This window comes from Harpia harpyja, chromosome 17 (genome assembly GCF_026419915.1).
Source record: "Harpia harpyja isolate bHarHar1 chromosome 17, bHarHar1 primary haplotype, whole genome shotgun sequence".
Taxonomy (NCBI): domain Eukaryota; kingdom Metazoa; phylum Chordata; class Aves; order Accipitriformes; family Accipitridae; genus Harpia; species Harpia harpyja.
The window spans coordinates 28,716,027-28,735,288 of NC_068956.1; the positions used below are offsets into that span (position 1 = coordinate 28,716,027).

General features: G+C 41.1%; 1 protein-coding gene across 3 annotated transcripts in view; it reads right to left on the bottom strand.

The window, feature by feature from the left end:
- The window catches only part of DCLK1 (doublecortin like kinase 1), a 246,668-nt gene that overhangs the window by 109,061 nt on the left and 118,345 nt on the right, over positions 1-19,262 (bottom strand). For all 3 annotated transcript variants that reach the window (XM_052812468.1, XM_052812469.1, XM_052812471.1), the window contains exon 3: positions 12,178-12,277. In XM_052812468.1, the coding sequence (XP_052668428.1) occupies positions 12,178-12,277 (100 nt within the window). The remainder of the gene's footprint in view (positions 1-12,177; positions 12,278-19,262) is intronic.

Here is a 19,262-nt window from a genome sequence, read left to right on the forward strand (position 1 = left end):
CCCAGGCAGCTTTTGCCTCTAATATTAATGGGTTCTCCTTGAACGCTATCTGGTTCAGGCAATTAAATTTTGCTATAATTATTTAGATAAAACTAATGTAAACAGGCTGAGTCATCCTAGCAATAGGCTAACAGCGGGGGTATCTGGAAAACGTGGCTTTACTAAGAACATCTGCTAACACCACAACACTTACTGAGGTGTGTAAAGCCCCAGTGACTTTTTTTTTTTTTTTAAATGCATGTTAGGCTGGAAATAGCCCATGAAACCATCTTTCATTCCGTGTATCACAGCATACTTCAGAGATTGTTCAGAGTGTTTTGAAGTTTACAGATGAATTTGTTCATAAGGCTGATGTCCTGTTTGAAAACTCAAAGAGCCTATTTTTATTGAGTATGGGAGATCACAAGCTTTACTAATATCAGTTTCTTTTGCTTTATAGGAAGGTGCATAGCATTAAACTCTGTTACTATCTTAATAGTTTACACAAACTTATATTTTCCTCAACAGAGATAGATCTTACTTGCACAACATGATGCGTTTTGCAACTGCCTTAACTTCTGCATTCTTGGGACAGTAATTTTCATTTCTCCAAAGATTCTGATTAGACAGGGTGCTTTTCTCCCATTATATATTTCATTTTTTTCTGAATACAGAGACCAAAATATTGAAATAATAGATCTGTCATTACTACGCTGTATCATGACTTCAGTTCCTGGTGGTTTGTTTGGGTTTGGTTTTTTTTTTTTAATCTCCTCATCTGGCTAAAACCTTTATCTAATTTGATTTCTTTGGCAAGGTCAAAACAGCATAATTTCGGCAAATGTGACTATATGAACATTTTCATGTCTAGGTTTTGGTATAGACTTCTTTACTGATCAATTCTTTTTAGGCTTTCCATTTTCTGCCAGTTGAGTTTGGATCCTTACCAATGTATTTTGGACAGATGCAAACCTAAACCAGCTTTTGGGTTGCTTTTTGGTTGAAATTCCAAACTTCCTCCAACCTTCAAGTTCCCAAACTCTTAAGTCCAATGGACTTCACTGACTAACTAATTCTCTTGATTTTTCAAACTGTTCTCTCTTTATATAAAAAAACCTTAATTGCCAGACTGGTTTGGTTTTCTTTAATCTTCTATTCAACATAAATGAAATCAACATATGATTACAACACCTAATGCTCTTTCTCAGAGAGCTCTTCTGTAATATCATTAGTATTAACAGCACTAAATCTAAATGGAATAAATGTTCCCAGTTAGCATTAGCAGCATTTTGTTTCTAATCTGCATCTAGGAAGTTTAAAGCTTCTCGTAATATGTTAGTATTTCTCCCGCTGGTAAAAACTACACAGCTGTCTGTCTGCATCCAGTCTGAGCTGTGTTCCCAGTAGACTACCAGCAGAATCTCAAGAGAACAGTCCTCCCCAAAGTGATTTTTAAAAAATCAATCCTGTTTTATTTATGTAGGTTTGTCCTTATTATTAAATGCTTACGTATGAATTTAAGAATTCTATTTTTAATGACAATTTCAAGCAATTTATTTGATCCCAAAGTTAGGCTCCCTGGTGTGTATTCCTTATGACTCCCCAATTTATTTTTTTTAAGCAGAAAACAATATATACTCTTCCAGCCCTGCAGTACAGCAACTGCTATGCAAAAATTGGTCTATTCCATTTTCTCAAGACACCTCTTCTGTAGACATTAATATGTGCTTGCAAAACAGAAAGAGCATGTAAAGTTAAAGACAGGAATAATTTTTATAAAGCTTCATCAAATTTGTTCTCCTGCAGGATTTTTTTCTTCCTAAATATGCTGTCTTCGTCAGAAACTGCTTCGCTCTGTAAGTTGTCTTCCTATTTTTGCTAGACAATCTTAACAATTCTAAGCAGCTGTGAAAAACTTCACTTTCCTATTCCAGAGTAACAGAAAAAACTAAGTGATTTAAATTTCTTTGTCTTCTAACCACCCTCCACTCTATTAGGAATAATTAGCAATCTCCCAAAAACTTTCCTTGACCCAGGTCCTTCAGCTAAAAGAATGAGATCTCAGGTTAGCTCCCTCCTTGCTTCAATAAATTTTAAGTCCCTAGAAGATTTTCTTCCAAAAGAAAAAAAACAGTGTTACAATTCCTCTAGAACAAAATTTAAAAAAAGCTCTGGCTGAAGAATAAAAGAATCCAAATCAGAGCTCCATGACCTACCACCTACGGGTGTTCAATTCCATGGCAACATGAGACTTCCTAATGATTACTCAGCCTTAGATGACTTTATGCATAATATTAGCATCCAGTCCTCCTGCATGGAGCTATGCTATGAAAAAAGTTTATTCAACAGTGACTGTTCACAGAAGCAACCTGAACTGTCGGGTAACGCTTTTGAGTGTTTCAGTGGGAAATTTCTGTAGGTAGGTTGCATTTTGAAAATAACAACACGGAACCACTACTGCAGCATATATTCTGAGCCATCAGTTTTGTGGTGCAGCCCAACACAGGCATTATACAGAGGTCTTCCACTGGCTGTATTTGCAAGACAGTAAAACCCTTTATACTTGATATATTTGTGTCTGTATACACAGCATCTCACTAAATATGTATGAGTATATAAATATGAATACCTATCTCTGATGTACTCAGCTTCTGATTTCACCACTTTGAAATATTATCGAGGTTGTTTTTGATTCTCTCTCAGCTGCTGTACTGTGGTTTGTTTGGTAAGATTTTTTTTTTTAAAAAGGCCTTTAATGAATATTAAGAATGAATATATTTTCCTCATATGCCTTCAGAAAGTTCCTGCTTTCTAAAAGCTAATGAACTCTGGATTTTGAATAATTATTCTCTTTTCAAAAGATTTTGCCAGTATAAGAGAATCTGCAGACAGCTCTGGCATTAAAAAAGTGTGCACACACCTACTCAAGACATGACAAAACTCCAGGTATAGGGCCTGTACCTAGTATGAGAAGTAGAAAATTACAACAGTCATTTTAATAAGTCAGTCCAAATTTATTGATGATGAGTAGAGTCTAACCTCAATACAAAATCTCCCTGATACAACCATAGTACCCAACAAAGAGGCAGGTCTCCAGGGCACATCCCAAAACAACTTAGCAGATGGCACAGTTTGTTCAGGTTCTCAAACTGAATAATGAAGCACTGACGCTACAAGAACTACTCATCTCGAAGCTGTCTCATATAAACTCGTAATTACTGGAGAAAATGGGATTATGTTTCTCACCCAAAGGATCTCCTGCAATAGGACTACAGGGTACATCTTTTCAGAAATAGATCAGTCTAATAGTTTCCAGCACTGGAAAGGATCTGCAAACTGTGAAAAATACAAATATACTTGCCAAGATTACCAACACTGTACACTCCACTTTACCGAGCTAATTAACAAGACGAGGAAAAGTACAAAGATAAATATATGGGAAAGGTAATTTCTAAACGTCTCCGATGTTAACCTCCTCTGCACTTGTTGCCAAACTACTTCACAGACTCAGTGGAGGGGGTTATAATATACAGCTACTATCTGCTGCTTCCATCATCACTGAAACTGGAAAAGTAACAGATAAAGTGTCTCCTAAAAAGCACTCAAAGGAAGCTGATATTTTGGAAGCTACCATCTTCTGAGGATACAGACTGAACATACAAGCTCAAAACTCAACCTGTGGGCTACAATGGAGTATTATACAAACTGTGGACTAGGCTCAAAGGCTGTAAAGTAAAGCAGCTTCCATGAATGAAGAGATATGAGACAGTCAAATTAAGAACTCAACTGCCAAGATCTACCCTGTTCTGTCTACCAAATTTCTGTGTTACTTTCCCAGAACTGAAAGTTTCTTTATAAAACTGGTCATAAAAACTAGAATTGCGCTCTTTGCATTTGGATATACAATTGAGATATGTATAGTTTGGGAAACTAGCTTAAAACGTGTTGTAAGAAAAATCTTTTCTCCTGAACCAACCTGATTAATCTAAATGTTTCCCTGGCAAGATTCAGTTCAAGAAATTACAACACAAAAATAAAATGAAAGAGGAAAAATATCAAGCTATACAAACCCAATAAACACTTTCTGTCTACTCTGTTATTAACTGCATATTAACACTACCTGTTATGAGTAAAACCTCCTGTACAGTAAGATAATAATACTGATGATGTTTAATAACAATTTTTCTTTTATTTAACACAAGCTGAAGTTTTATATTATAAATTCCCAATAAAATGCAATTTAATTAAAATGCACATATTATTGAGAAATGCTTGATATTTTTGGACCCAAAGTTTTTAGTATTTTTATATCCAAAATCAGCTTTACCATCAAAAAATATTGAAGGAATATGCACACTCAAAAATCCTTATGCTAATTAAGTGGGAATTTCCACCAGCTCTAATTTATTGGATGGTGTTTCATTCATGCTATTTTTAACAGACATCACAGAAAGAAAATACTGCAGAAAACATATTGAAGAACATTTGGTTCAATGAGCAGAGTGAATTAGCATCAACTGCAGCCTTACCGTTTGGCTAGTTTCAATGAGAGACTGTTTTATAAGTTTTAAGTGATCACGATGTTTCCTGGTTATACATACAGGCAACTTTTTCATAGCAACATTGATGAAAAGTGATAACTATGCAAATATACATGGGTGCATGGTGAGGAGGTGGGGAAAGGGAAGAGAGAGGCACTTCAGTGTAATTCTGGACTGGAAAGTACATATATAATCTTCTTGAAAGCTCTCATGTCCTTATTCATGTCTATAAATCTGCCAGCCGGACGGAGCAAAGATTTATGATTTAAGTGACCAAACTTTTACTGCTAGAGATGCTTAGGCAGAAAGGTGAGAAGCAATGTCTCAAATAAGTGGACCTGTGAGACAGAGGAGAGAATATTCTAAGCAAATAGCTTGCAGACAACAGATGAAGAAATGGGCTTACGTAATCAAGAACATATCTATAACAATGCCAAATATTAAAAGAGAAGTCCTGTGCAGAAAAAAACTGAAGTTCTGTGAATGCATTTTTCATGTGAATGGCTCATTCGACTCAAGCGTTACTACAGATTTCATTTAATGAACACCACGCGATATTATATTAACAGCCACCTGATGGTCAAGCTAACAACCTGTTCTTAGTATTTAACTGCAGATCAGCATATCTCCTTTTAAGAGTTTAAGACAACAGCAACGAGCGGGTCGCTCACATGCTGCCATACGGCTGAGTACTTCCACCCAGCCAGAGCCAAGGCTGCCGCACGGTCCGAGCGAGGGAGAGACTTCCAGTGCGGCTGGATGCAGGTGGTCTCGGTGAGGGTATATTCCCATCAATTCGGGGAAAGTTGTGAAACTCCCACGCTGCTGGATAAAAGAGAGACGCCGTTAACGTCCCTGCCGTGAGGGAGGGGACAAGGACGAGCAGTGGCGTGCCAAACGCGAGGGAGCTGCGGGTACCGTGCTAGTGTCGGAGGCACGATGAGAGGGTGGAGATGAAACGGGAGGTCTTGGAGTAGGAAAACAAAGGGGGCACTGGATGCAATCCACAGGAAAAACAGCTTCTTTCCTTCTGCCCTTTCTGAACCATTAGTCTAAATGGTACGCGCAGCCAGAGGACTGGTCCCCCCTGCCTCCGTCAGTTTCTGCCTCATACACAGAATATCTGTCTCCAAGGCCCAGCAGTTGTTGACATTTGAAAATATCACACTGCACTGGAACACTTTATATTTATGCCTCTGTTGAAAGCAAAGTTACATCTCAAAGAACCCACCATTACTTTCCAATTGCCAAAGCACGAGTTTTTGATGAGGGCAGAGTAAGTCAGCCAGCATGCTCTCCGCTCCCAAGTCCAGCCAAAAGCTGCTTAACACATCAGTCTCTGTCCTATAAATCAGGGTAGACGAGGACTATAACCGATTTCCCCTTCCTCCCTCCTTTAGGAAGGACAGAGTAATGGAGGTTACAGAAACCTGACAGTTATTAACAGGGATAAACATGATACTCCTGACCTTAACCGCAGTTACTGAATCAGATGCGTGTGCATGCCTCCACGCGCACATGCACGTGTGCGGACACCACAGGACTCAGATTTTCCTGGCAAGTTGTCTGCTGCTGGCAAGACGAAGCAGTTAACGCTGCTGGCACAGAGATGCTGAGCTGAGGACTAACAGAGGCCAGCAAAGTCAAAGTGAAATTAGGTTTCAAAGATTCCAGTTTTAATTTTCCCCTAGAAGAGAGTCATTCTCGTCATTGTTTCCATAACAGTAATATGTGCTCTTGACAAGCGATCTGCAGTTGCTTTCACATCCAGACATTCTATGTTGGTTACGCTCTGCTTGGAGGCAGACACCGGCTTTGGTCAGCCGAGATTGCAAATTTTTTTACACGATGCGCCTCAGTATGTGATGAAGCCTGTCATACTTAGGTTTGTGCGACCCTTAAGCTTCCAAAGCAGTCAGCCAACATTAACTAAACATAAAAAAAATTTTAAAAAATTCAAGTCTGATACTGCCAGATTCAAAAACTCTCATATATTACAGTGCTAAGAAAGAAATACCCGTATAAGCCAAGGAGATTTTCTCAGTTGGGGCCAATCCCATGAGTTATTTACATTGCCAAATCCTATTTAGATGCCTAAATAATAGCTGATTGCAAATATTTTTGAGCATGGCCCTTAAACCCTAATCTCTGCCAACCCACAGCTGAGGGCTATAGAAAACCATCCTCTGACTTCTTCTTGTCTTTGAAAACTGAACCATCATCAGTTAAAGAAAACCTGGGATTTCTGGGAAAGTTTCCAGAACTGCAAGCTAACAATGCCTGAAGCAGCCACTGCCATATTCTACTCTGAGGAATTTTTCTTCTTACAAGCTGGCTGATGTAATGTGTGCTTCATTAACATAATGGTTTTGTGCTTACATTTCCCACAAAAACTTTCTATGAAAATAGCATTGCCACTGATGCTTGACAAACAAGGAGTATTTGCTTCTCAATTTTATGGTCATTCCCATGCATCTTTGTGTCCCATCTGCAGTTCTCTTGATGGAATTACGTGTGGCTATTGTATCTAACACTTAGGTCAGATATGGAGATGACTGCTAGGAATTATGAAGGGGGTGGTGCCTATTGATTCTGTATTTCATGCAATACACTGTGTTTAATATGAAAACCATCTGTACATCAAGGAAGAGAGAAGAAACTGCAACGTATAGTGCCGACTGCTTGTTTTTCTCTTTGATGAATTCCTAATTAACTGACTTTTCTTAACTGATTGCAAAGGGGATATGCAATGCCTCTTCCTGAAAGACATAAAACAGAGAAGGGAGATGATACAAAGAAGGAACACACTCCCTCCCTCAAGGACAGGTTTGAGCCTGAAGTCAAAACAAAGAAAGGCTGAACTAATTGTTCAGCCTAAAGAAGAGAAAATTGATGAGGCTCATGGCAGTCCACAGTTTTTTGTCAAAAAAAAGGAATCATCTATTTCCCATGTTCACAGTAGATAAGAAAAGTAGTAATGGGCTTCCTTTATAGCACAAGGGAATCTGGGGTAAGATAGCTGAAAAACAGTGAGGAGAGTTCACCACTGGCACAGAACGTCTCAGGAGGTTACAGATTCCTCCTCATCAGAGGTGTTAAAGGAGCATGTTAGACAAGTATGTCAGAAGTGAAATGGGGAATGTTAATCCCACACTTAGATAGGGAGATTGATTCACTGACTTCTAGACTGTTTTTTCTAAATTTCTGATTCTGTGGCTTTTAGAAGGTGTTACCCTGTGCTAGGAGCAAGCCATGGGAGCAGGATAAAGACAGATGACTAGAAATAGTGCAGGCTGATGAGTCTTTAGACTTCTCCTCTCTGATGGGGTGGAATTAATTTCATCCTAAAAGTTTTTTCAGCAACTTTAGAGAAATGTAGATAAGAACAGCTAAATCAGGCATATAGATCCCTTTACAAAAGCAAACCAGACATATCCAGAGCATAATTCACATGAACTGTTCTAAACGTCCACCTTCAACTGAGTCAATCAAACACCTACCATCTACCTTGTCAATGGGTCTAAGTTTTATTTACTGGGAAAGAAACCTACTGGCACTGGCTCAGTTGCAGGTACCTACTCTCCTAATACCTAGTGTTAGCTAAAATGAATCCCAGTACAGGTGATTGGTTTTCCAGAAACGAAGAGCAGAATATACCCCCCATAATTCAGGAGGAAATAGTTAGTGAACTACTATGCCATCCGGACACTCACAAATCTATGGGACCAGATGGGATCCATCCAAGAGTACTGAGGGAGCTGGTGGAGGTGCTTGCCAAGCCGCTCTCCATCATCTATCAGCAATCCTGGTCAACCGGGGAGGTCCCAGAGGACTGGAGGCTTGCCAACGTGACGCCCATTTACAAGAAGGGTCGGAGGGAGGATCCGGGGAACTACGGGCCTGTCAGCCCGACCTCGGTACCGGGGAAGATTATGGAACGGTTTGTCTTGAGTGCCATCACACAGCACGTACAGGACAACCAGGGGATCAGGCCCAGCCAGCGTGGGTTCATGAAAGGCAGGTCCTGCCTGATCAACTTGATCTCCTTCTATGACCAGGTGACCCACCTAGTAGATGAGGGGAAGGCTGTGGATGTTGTCTACCTGCTACCTGGACTTCAGCAAGGTCTTTGACCCTATCTCTCATGGCATACTCCTTGAGAAGCTGGCGTCTCATAGCTCAGACAAGTGTACTCTTTGCTGGGTAAAAAAACGGGCTGGATGGACGAGCCCAGAGGGTTGTGGTGAATGGGGTTAAATCCAGTTGGCAGCCGGTCACAAGTGGTGGTCCCCAGGGCTCAGTATTGGGGCCAGTTCTGTTTATAATATCTTTATCAGTGATGTGGACGAGGGGATCGAGTGCACCCTCAGCAAGTTTGCAGACAACACCACGTTGGGCAGGAGTGTTGGTCTGCTGGAGGGCAGGAAGGCTCTGCAGAGGGATCTGGACAGGCTGGATGGACGGGCCGAGGCCAACTGTGTGAGGTTCAACAAGGCCAAGTGCCGGGTCCTGCACTTGGGTCACAACAACCCCACGCAGCGCTACAGCCTTGGGGAAGAGCGGCTGGAAAGCTGCCCGGTGGAAAAGGACCTGGGGGTGTTGGTCGACAGCCGGCTGGATATGAGCCAGCAGTGTGCCCAGGTGGCCAAGGTGGCCAACGGCATCCTGGCCTGTATCAGAAATAGCGTGGCCAGCAGGAGCAGGGAGGTGATGGTCCCCCTGTACTGGGCACTGGTGAGGTGACACCTCGAGTCCTGTGTTCAGTTTTGGGCCCCTCACTGCAGGAAAGACATGGAGGGGCTGGAGCGTGTCCAGAGAAGGGCAACCAAGCTGGTGAGGGGCCTGGAGCACAAGTCTGATGAGGGGCGGCTGAGGGAACTGGGGTGGTTTAGCCTGGAGAAAAGGAGGCTGAGGGGAGACCTGATCGCTCTCTACAACCACCTGAAAGGAGGGTGTAGTGAGGTGGGGGTCGATCCCTCTTCCCAAGTAAGAAGTGATAGGACAAGAGTAAATGGCCTCAAGTTGTGCCAGGGGAGGTTTAGATTGGATATTAGGAAAAATTTCTTTACTGAAAGGGTTGTCAGGCATTGGAATAGGCTGCCCAGGGAAGTCGTTGAGTTACCATCTCTGGAGGTATTCAAAAAGCACGAAGACAAGGCACTTCAGAACATGGTTTAGTGGGCACAGTTGACGGTTGGACTCGATGATCTTGAAGGTCTTTTCCAACCTAAATGATTCTATGATTCTAAACTTTGTCTCTTGCTCACTTCTAGTATCAGGAGCTCTGAACCCAGACCACAGAGCAAGGGCATTCTTCCTCCCTGATAACTAATTCCCAAAAGCCCGGAGCCCTGATTGTTTAAGTATTTATTCTCCCTACTCTTCTCTCCCATCTTCAAATTTTGGCTTTTCTTTACTCCTTAAGCTGCAACACCTTAACTGTTATTCTCATCATCTGGCTGAAACTGGGAAACATTGGATGGATGTAGTGACAGAGACTAGCACAGTGTTGCTTCAAGCTCCTTTTCAGGGAAGCAGAGACAGGCTTTCCAAGCTTTACACAGTTGGACAGCACTTACTAATATTTTTAATGTACTTACATTAACTAAGAGGAACACACAGACACATAGTGTGATCACACAAACGTCATTTGCCAAGCAAAACAAGCTAGAAGCTCAGTTGTTTTTTAATTCTCAATCCAAATCTTGCTCCTACCTCAGAGAAGTCCAACTAGATCCCTCTCAGCATCAGCTCTTAATGGCAAGCAACCTAAACAAGTTTTCTGATACCAAACTTCCCCAAAAATAGAGAGCAAAGTTGATGTACACTTTGCAAAGGAATTAGAGATATAGTCTGGAGTCTGATTTTCTGCTCTTTCTTCACTCCTGTAGTCAAAACAGTCAACGTCCACTGAATCTTTACCTAGTAGAAGAGCAACCACCACAACAAATTACAAATACAAGTTGTATTTTCAGCCTATATGTTAAGCTTTTTTTTTTTTTTCAGCTCAGCATGATACGGCTTTAAGCACCAATGTTCCAGAGAAAGATAGTGCTTACTCAAAGAGATGATGATATGTCAGACAAATAAAGACTAGACAGAGGCAGGCTATGTCTGTACTTTGACACAAGACCTCCAAAAAAGAGCTATGTACTTCAAACTGGGATTTAGACAAATCTGTTGTCAGCACTTCTCCCTGAGTCAGCGCTGGGAAAACTGCTGCAGGATTCACTGTGAGGAGACGCCGGGCAGCTGCCAGTGTCACCTCTCAGATAAGAGAGACAAGTGAATCCAGACTACGCGGTCAAGTACCTGGCTCTGCTCTCGTTAAAGGCAAGGACAGCCTGTGCTGGCCACATTGCCACCTGGGAAACTCCCCCACTGCCCAAATATGTCCCCCTTACCTTCCAAATTCCTGTCCTAAAGGTGGCTAAAGTTCCTTTTCCACAGTTAGTACATTTTACCTGAGAGGCAACTACAGCAATTTCGTTACTGCAAAGAGCAAATCTGGTGCACTATTTGATTTTTATTTCCATATTATAAGGTGCTCTGGAGGAAGGCAGAACGTGTGCTCACCCTTCAGCTCACAACGTAAGGTCTGTGCAAACTGACTTCTTCTGCCCCTACACAAGCTAATGGAGCATTTGTCTGGATCCAGGTAAACCAAGAAGCCTTCCAGTTTCACAGGTTAGTCAGGGAAATACAATTGCACCATCTTTCATTTTGAATGGATATTTGCATCAAAACCAGTGATGAAGTGGTGAAGTTAAACAAGCACGCACATAATGACTATGATTACTACTGTAGCAAATTCTTTTCTGACTGATTTTTCAGTCAGCTGTTCTTTGAGACCTGTGATATTTTGAAAAAAGATGAGAGAAGTTGATACTAATGGATTACAAGCATACCCTTGACTGAGAGAGAGTGCAGGGCCAATAACACCTTTGCTGGGTCTTGCTCTACACAAAAATAAACGCTATCTAAGTGGTAGCTCTTTTTTTTTTTTTTTTTAAAACACACAAAGCTCATAGGTTTTTTTTCTTATGACTGTGGTTCCTAAGTTAGAAATATTCTCTGTAAGAACAAAGATATTTGCAAATCAAACATGTATTTTTCCAGAGAGGATTACGTACATTGATTACATTATTGTATTAGTCAGCCTCTGAGAAAAGAGAGAACTCCCTGAATTTTCTCAGATGACTTTGTCTGCATTTGCTGATTATATTTATCTTCCATACAAAATTGTAACTAGCTTCCTTTATCATACTACCTCTGAAGCATTATCTAATTCTCAATTGTAAGAATTGTGAGGTTGAAAGATTGTGATAAAGAAGCAGAATAAATTAAAACAGAAAATAAAGACAAAATGCTAAGAAAGACTCCTTGCAAAAAAGGAGTTCCACCCAACACATGACTATTTCCTATGGTATATGAAAATCAGGCTGAAGTAAAGTTTTATGCTGCATAGGCAGATATGCTTCCCTTGGCAGCTTTATTCTTGCTTTCAGTTACCTCTTATTTTCAGTATTCAGAAGAATAAAAATATTTATCCTCTTTTTTAAATCAATTTAGGTGATACAGTTTTGGCTTAATTAGCATGATATGGAAATCTGCCCTCTACTCTGGTTGTAAACATTTTAAAAATACATCTTCTTACCACTTTCATCCAGCAAGAAATCATCCTGGTAACGGAACTTTTCCGGTCCACATGCAATAAAAATGTCATCATCACCAAAGAAATCCTGAAGGCACATCACCTGCAGGCAAAAAGGAAAGGAAGGCATTGTATGAAATACCTCATCATCAGAATTGTAAGAAGAATAAATCCTTCCTTGTCTCCATCTGCACGAAAACTCTTTACTTTTAATGGAATCAACGGGGCTTCATCTCCAGATAAATTTCAAAGCTGTGCTCTGACCATCTGTTACAAGTGAGAAACGCTTTTATGGACACTGCAGGAAGAGAGATAAGACAAAAAGCCATAACTGTCACATTTATTACATGATGCATCAATGGGGTATGAGGTAAATGCCTTTTGTTTACGCACAAGGTACGATTCAGTAGTTAGTGGATAATTAATTTGCTTTTGAGCTCACATCTCTATCCTTTGACTGCAAGGAAAAAAGGTTACAGCTTTGTATGCAGAATGAAATGTATTTATTTCAGCAAAATCTCCCTGACAAGGAATGAAACTCCTATGGGTGAACGGAGCCTCCGTCACACCCTCTTCCTCTTCACCAGCAGAGCCGACGTGAAGTCTCTTTGAGGCACCAAGCTGAACCATCGGGTGAGCTGGGAATGATTCTTCTAGTACGGAATAAAAGGATAATCTCTTTCTACTCCCAACTATGAATAGTCAGGATTACATTGGTGTAGTTCTATGTCCATACATGAGATTTCCAGGGGACCTTACTGCAGCCTTTCAATAGTTAAAGGGGCTTAGAAGAAAGATGGGGACAGACTTTTTAGTAGGGCCTGTTGTGATAGGACAAGGGATAACGGTTTTAAAATAAAAGAGGGAAGATTCAGACTAGATAGAAGGAAGAAACTTTTTATGATGAGGGTGGTGAAACCCTGGCGCAGGTTGCCCAGAGAGGTGGTCGATGCCCCATCCCTGGAAACGTTCAAGGTCAGGTTGGACGGGGCTCTGGGCGACCTGATCTGGTTGAAGATGTCCCTGCTCATTGCAGGGGGGTTGGACTAGATGACCTTAAAGGTCCCTTCCAACCCAAACCACTCTGATTCTATGATTTCCTTACAACAGCTTTTAGTTCACAAGGCAGTACTTAACAGTTTAACGCCTCCATTCATATGACTATTTTTACTAATATTCTTAAAAAAACCCCAGTAACTTCCCCGAAACCTGACTTTAGACTTACTGATCCAGATTTGACAAATTTTAAAACCAAATTAGATATCCGTCTACCTTTAAAAAAACAAAGACAGTTGGTAAACACTATTTCTGCTTCACATTTAGAAGAAGATTTTAAAAGGCTATGTTTGGGGATTTTTTTTTATATAATATCTTTTAATTAAGTAGTGCACTAGTGTTTGAACAGGATAATTTCACAAACGGAGTTTCAAGTCTACAGACAGGAAAGTAACACATAAAGAATCTCTAAAAATTGGCAAAACAGTTGAGAACAGTCCCACTGAACCAGACCACCCGCCTCATAAAAAGCGGGGGGGGGGGGAAGTCAGCATTTAAAGCTTACAAAAAACACAAGTGAAAGAATTAGCTAATGAGATTTTGCCAGACTTTGGCATAAAAACAAGCACCACCCCCCCAACCTGCAGTGACTGGTGTCTAGGGTTATAAAATTCATATCATGCTTCCCGGAAATGTGCCTGAAGGCTTTGGCATCTACAACAGTTACAAGCCTCTATGCTAGAAAAATCTTAAGGAAGAAAAATAGTGGTACATGTCGTGACTTGCTTGCAGACTAAGATTTGTCGTTAAAACTATTTTAAAGGTAGAGCTGTAGGAAATGAAAAAATAGGAAATTGAGAGAAGAACAGCCAGATTAAATAAATACCCCAAAAGAGACAAAGGTACTCCCCAAATCATCCTTTCCTTAAGCAATGCACATAATTTAAAATTCAGGTAGACCCTGAACCCCATTTCTATCACCACTGTCACCTTAACACCACACAGTACCTGAACACCAACATTGAAAATGTAAATATTTGATGGAGCTTTTTACCATGTTCCTACTCAGTTTATGTTCTATTAGTGTATCAGCCTCAGCAACCTTTATATAAACTCATTTACTTCCCATCTTTTTTTTTGTCCACAAGACATATCCTGCCTGTCTTCCCACCCCATACTCCCACCAAGCTTCAAACATCTCTTCCCTTCAGTCAAGTTCCTCTAAAATTGCCACCTCTCCCACAGCATGTACAAAACTACTAATTTGCAGAATGACATTAAAAATCCTGTGATTTCCTGTTTGCATCCCAAGTTTCACGCACTGCTGCGGAGTGATAACCTTTACATTTGTGTTTATACTATGCAGAATATTAGAAATGAACAAATAATAAGCAACCCTAGGCACAAAGTTGAGCTATTCTGACAATAAGCATGAATGAAAATTAAATTAATATTTGAAAAATGAAAAAATTGCATGGATTTAATAAAACTCAAAAATGCTTGGCTCTGCCCAATTAAGAGGGTTTCATTCAAGCCTAAACAAGACATTAAAACGGAAGTAGCAACACCTCACGAGGCTTAACTATGCCAATAATTAAAGAATCTCAGGTTCAATCAGTGCAATTTGTATGCAAATAAGGAAGAAAACAGGATTAGCACAAAAGAAAAATAATTTATACTTAGATATCCTTGTTTTTTATTAAACTTTACACTTCAAATTTAAAGTGTTCTTATGCTTGCCTCTTTTCTCAGTGCTCTCAGTTTCCTACTCTGTATGTAAAACTACATACATACCCTTCTTACAGTTTTTCTCGCCTCCTGAGATTTTATTAATTTGGGAATTATAATTCTAGCTCCTAGAAAGCTCACAGCAAGAGCATGAGTTCCCTCCAAACCCATCCCCCTCTGCAATAACTTCCCTTCAGGCTTGCAGCATCTTTTTATGTTATTTATTGGAAGCCTTGAGATGTCCTTCACTGCCTGCATTTTCCATCCTTTCTGCCTCAGCATCCCCAGCCCGCTCCGCTCCCAGCTCACGCTCCTCGGAGGTTACACCGAAGGGCCGTTCCAGAAGGCATCTCACAAATATACAGCAGCCCCTTGCAGGCTTTTTCTGACAGAAATCTGCAAGCACTTTCTATTCACACTCAGTCATCAGCTAAGCAACAGGACCTGCTTTTTATTATCCATTTTCACTTCTGGAGAACACAGCTCCTCAAAAGTTATGGTTTAGAAGATCAAGGATTTGTATCACCCGTACTGGACTGTGCCAGTGCTTAAGAGGCCAGTGTGCTCTGTTACACGTGATCAGCTTTAAAATTAGTCAATTTTTAAAACAGTGAATTACAGAAGCCTCCCCGATCATTTTTGTTGTTTTCAAGTCACAGAATCCACCTTCTTTTTCACAAGTACGTTTTTACCTTCCATATTCCACCAGGACATTTCTCACCGTGGGGAAAACAAAGTCTATGCAGCAGCATTCAAACATACACCTTAAGTAAGAAGAAACCGAAAAAACCTGAAGTTTTCTACCGCACACCTGCTACTAAATATACTGTGACACTTGTAAACAAAAAACTTTCTGGCAAAGAGCTGATGTTTATAGGTAATGGTGTCTCTCTTACGCTCTGTAGGGGAACGAATAACTAACAGTGACACTACCAGAGGGCAGGGAGTCTCAGGCGTTACAGTTCTTTGCATCGGTGGCGAGCAAGGCGACAAGCAGGAGCAAAGAAAATAGATCGCTAGCACAGGCTTTGGGCTATACACAACTCACATAAAAAAGACCAGCTGAACTGTACATACCTGATGCAAAACAGAGGAGAGGCAGAAGAATTTATCATGCCTAAACTCACGTGAGCAAGTTGCCCAGGCTGAAGCCTGGATGCCCCACAAATCCTCGTCCTAGCGAACAACTTAACAATCCCGCACGCCCTTCCAGTGGGAAATGCAGGGGTCTGCCCAGGCAGAACCCCAAATTATTTCGTACCCCAGCAGTCAGTGTGGTGCTTTGGCTGGAAGCCCAGAGGGGACACGGGGACCCAGCCGGGCCAGGAGCACAAAGCCGATCGGCTGAACTGCCCCAGAAGGAGAACAGGGAGCAGAGCAGCAAACCCGGCTTAGCAGGACTGGCTTTGCACCAGAGCACGGACACTACAGGCACCTTAAAAGTCACCTTCGCTTTTCTTTCCTTTTTTCAAATAGGCGAGTACCTGGAACCAATGAGAAATCTCCTAACTGTTTTCCCTTGACTGTCCTGAAACGTTTAAGCTCTTAATATTCACCTCTTTGAAGCAGGTAACTTTTTTATGGAGACCCTCTTTCTTGTATCTACAAAAGATGCGAGAAATTATGCTTTACGTTTTGGAGCACAGATGACCCAAGAGTAAGGACCACAGCTTGTAGAGCCATTACTGGTTTTATTCTCACACTACAAGTGAGAAAGAGCAGTCGGCAGTGGTGTGGGTGTGGAGGAGGTGCAGAGGGAGGGAAAAGAGAGGGAAAAGCAGGGGGAGGCAGAAGAGGGAGGGGAGGAAGGAGGGAGGGATGGGAAGAGGGATTGAATCAACCCTTTCTCTAAAAACACGAAATGGAAGTTACAGATGAAATCACCTTTTATAACTGCTGTATTCTAGCTACAGTGGGATCAGGGACCTTTCTGAATTCACGTTTTAAAACAAACACACGGCCAAAAAACCCCAGAACAAAATTCTCTGCATATGTCAGTCACACCAAATACTTTCCTATTGTTTTAAAGTTGACCATGTATCAAGTTAATACGAACTCTGAAATTTTTAAATAAAAAATAATCAGAAACTCAGATTTTCACCTGCATTCAGGAATAGCTCACAGCACCAGCACAGTACACCACCACCACCAGGATTACTAACACTCACGTTTTTGTTACAGTTTTCATAATGCCGGGTTCTTGGATGGAAAAGGAGGAGGGGGATGTTCTGTGTGTTTGTCTTCTTTTAATAACAACAACTTAATTAGACTCAAAGCTGAAAGCTATTTTGGATGAGCAATGAGAAAACCTCAAGCTGGGGTGCCTTCAGGCACCATAGCTGTTGGAGAGCTGGAAAGAAAAGTGAGGACAAATAAATGAGGTAGTAAAACAAAAAAGATGCAGAAGGATATAAGGAGAACTCAAACGATAAGTGGGCATAGGGGCTTTCTGAAAAGAAAAAGAGACATGAAGGACGGCAGAAGGGAAACATGAAGCATAAAGGAAGGAGGAGATGCGGGCTGCAAGGCAGGAGCACACGCCGAGGGTGACAGCGGCGTAATCGGGGCTGGTGGGGGGCGAGCAGCCCCAGGGAGGGGGCAGAGGCAGAGAGACAGTGGCCAGCGGCAAGTGCCGTCCAGACTTCATCCCATAGCCAGTCAGCTGGGAAGTTTTAAAGCTGTTTTAAAGTAGCCTTTTTGAACCTGAAACAATCTCATGTTGAGTTTGATTGTCTTTTCCCTGACGGTGAAAAAGACATTAAAAAGAAAAAAACTTTATCCTTGGAAGAACCCCAGTGTTTAAATGACTCATGATTGTAGGACTCTGACTCATTAATTTTATGTCAAGTTTCATGAGTTTTATTATGGAACTGTTTTTCATTTTCTTGCTACTTTTGGTTCACTCAGCCTCAATGTTTAATTCCTAGGCAGGTCTCCTTAGCTCTTCATATGCCAGAGGAGCTCACTATACCTTTGTTCTACTATTTTTCTCCTTTTTTTTTTTTTTTCCTCTGACTGATTTTTCCAAGAAAACAAAGCCTCTCCTTGTTTTAAGATATAAATTGATCTTTATTGATCCTCTATTTTCCTCCTTAACCAAACTGTATTTTCCACTAACCAGGAGCCCTGCAGCATTTATTTTACCCATTTCACCACTCTTTTTCTATTGTTTCATGGAGAAACATCTCAGATTAGACCCTGAACTGATTTCACTGCCATCTACCACTGGCAGTCAGTAAGAAGTCTCATGAGAGCTATGGATTTTCCTGAGAGCTTATAAATCAGAGAATCATAGAATAGTTTGGGTTGGAAGGGACCTTCGAAGGTCTCCTAGTCCAACCCCCCTGCAATGAGCAGGGACATCTTCAACCAGATCAGGTTGCTCAGAGCCCCGTCCAACCTGACCTTCCTTGAACACTTCCAGGGATGGGGCATCTACCACCTCTCTGGGCAACCTGTGCCAGGGTTTCACCACCCTCAATGTAAATAATTTCTTCCTTCTATCTAGTCTAAATCTCCCCTCTTTGGGTTTAAAACCATTACAACTTGTCCTACCGCAACAGACCCTACTACAATGCCTGTCCCCATCTTTCTTATAAGCCCTCTTTAACTATTGAAAGGCCACCGTACGGTCTCCCCAGAGCCCAGGATACCACTGGCTTTCTGGGCTGCGAGTGCACACTGCCGGCGCGTGTCCAGCTTTTCATCTACCAGTGTCCCCAAGTCCTACACAAGTTGTTTGTATAAGTATTAACATAGTCTTGTTTAACTTCATAATCTTAGCAGAATTACAGGAACGGAAGAGACCTTCTACGTTACTATATTTATCTCCCAGCCAGTGTAGGGTGCTTCCCATACTAGCTTTCCCAATGTTTTGCTCAGGTTTGTAATACATTCCTTACTGTGTAGAGCTTCCCTTAGCAGAAAGACCAGTAAAACAACCAACTGTTACTCATTCAGAAGGATTTCATGGCTTCAGGAAAATCAGAAATTAATCATTCCATACTGGTGTAATTGCTCTTTAGATCATTGCTATGAAACGAGAAATCCAAACATATCAATAAGGCTTTCAGGAAGGGGAAAAAAAAATACTCATTGTTTCTAAATAAATTTGATATCAAGCCTTCTTTTAATTTTTTTTTTTTTTTTTTTTTGGAGGAACCTCAGCTGGCCCCATTCTGTGTGGACTATGGGATAATAGCAAGAAATATCCTTTCTGAGGGAAAGGAATTAGACCTCAACAGGAATTCACAGAGCATCACATTTGAATATTTCCTTCAAGTTTAAAGCAAGTCTATTTCCCTTCCTGTTGGCTCAGGCTCTGAGGCTTTTATTCATGCCCTTTCACATTTATCTGTCGTTAC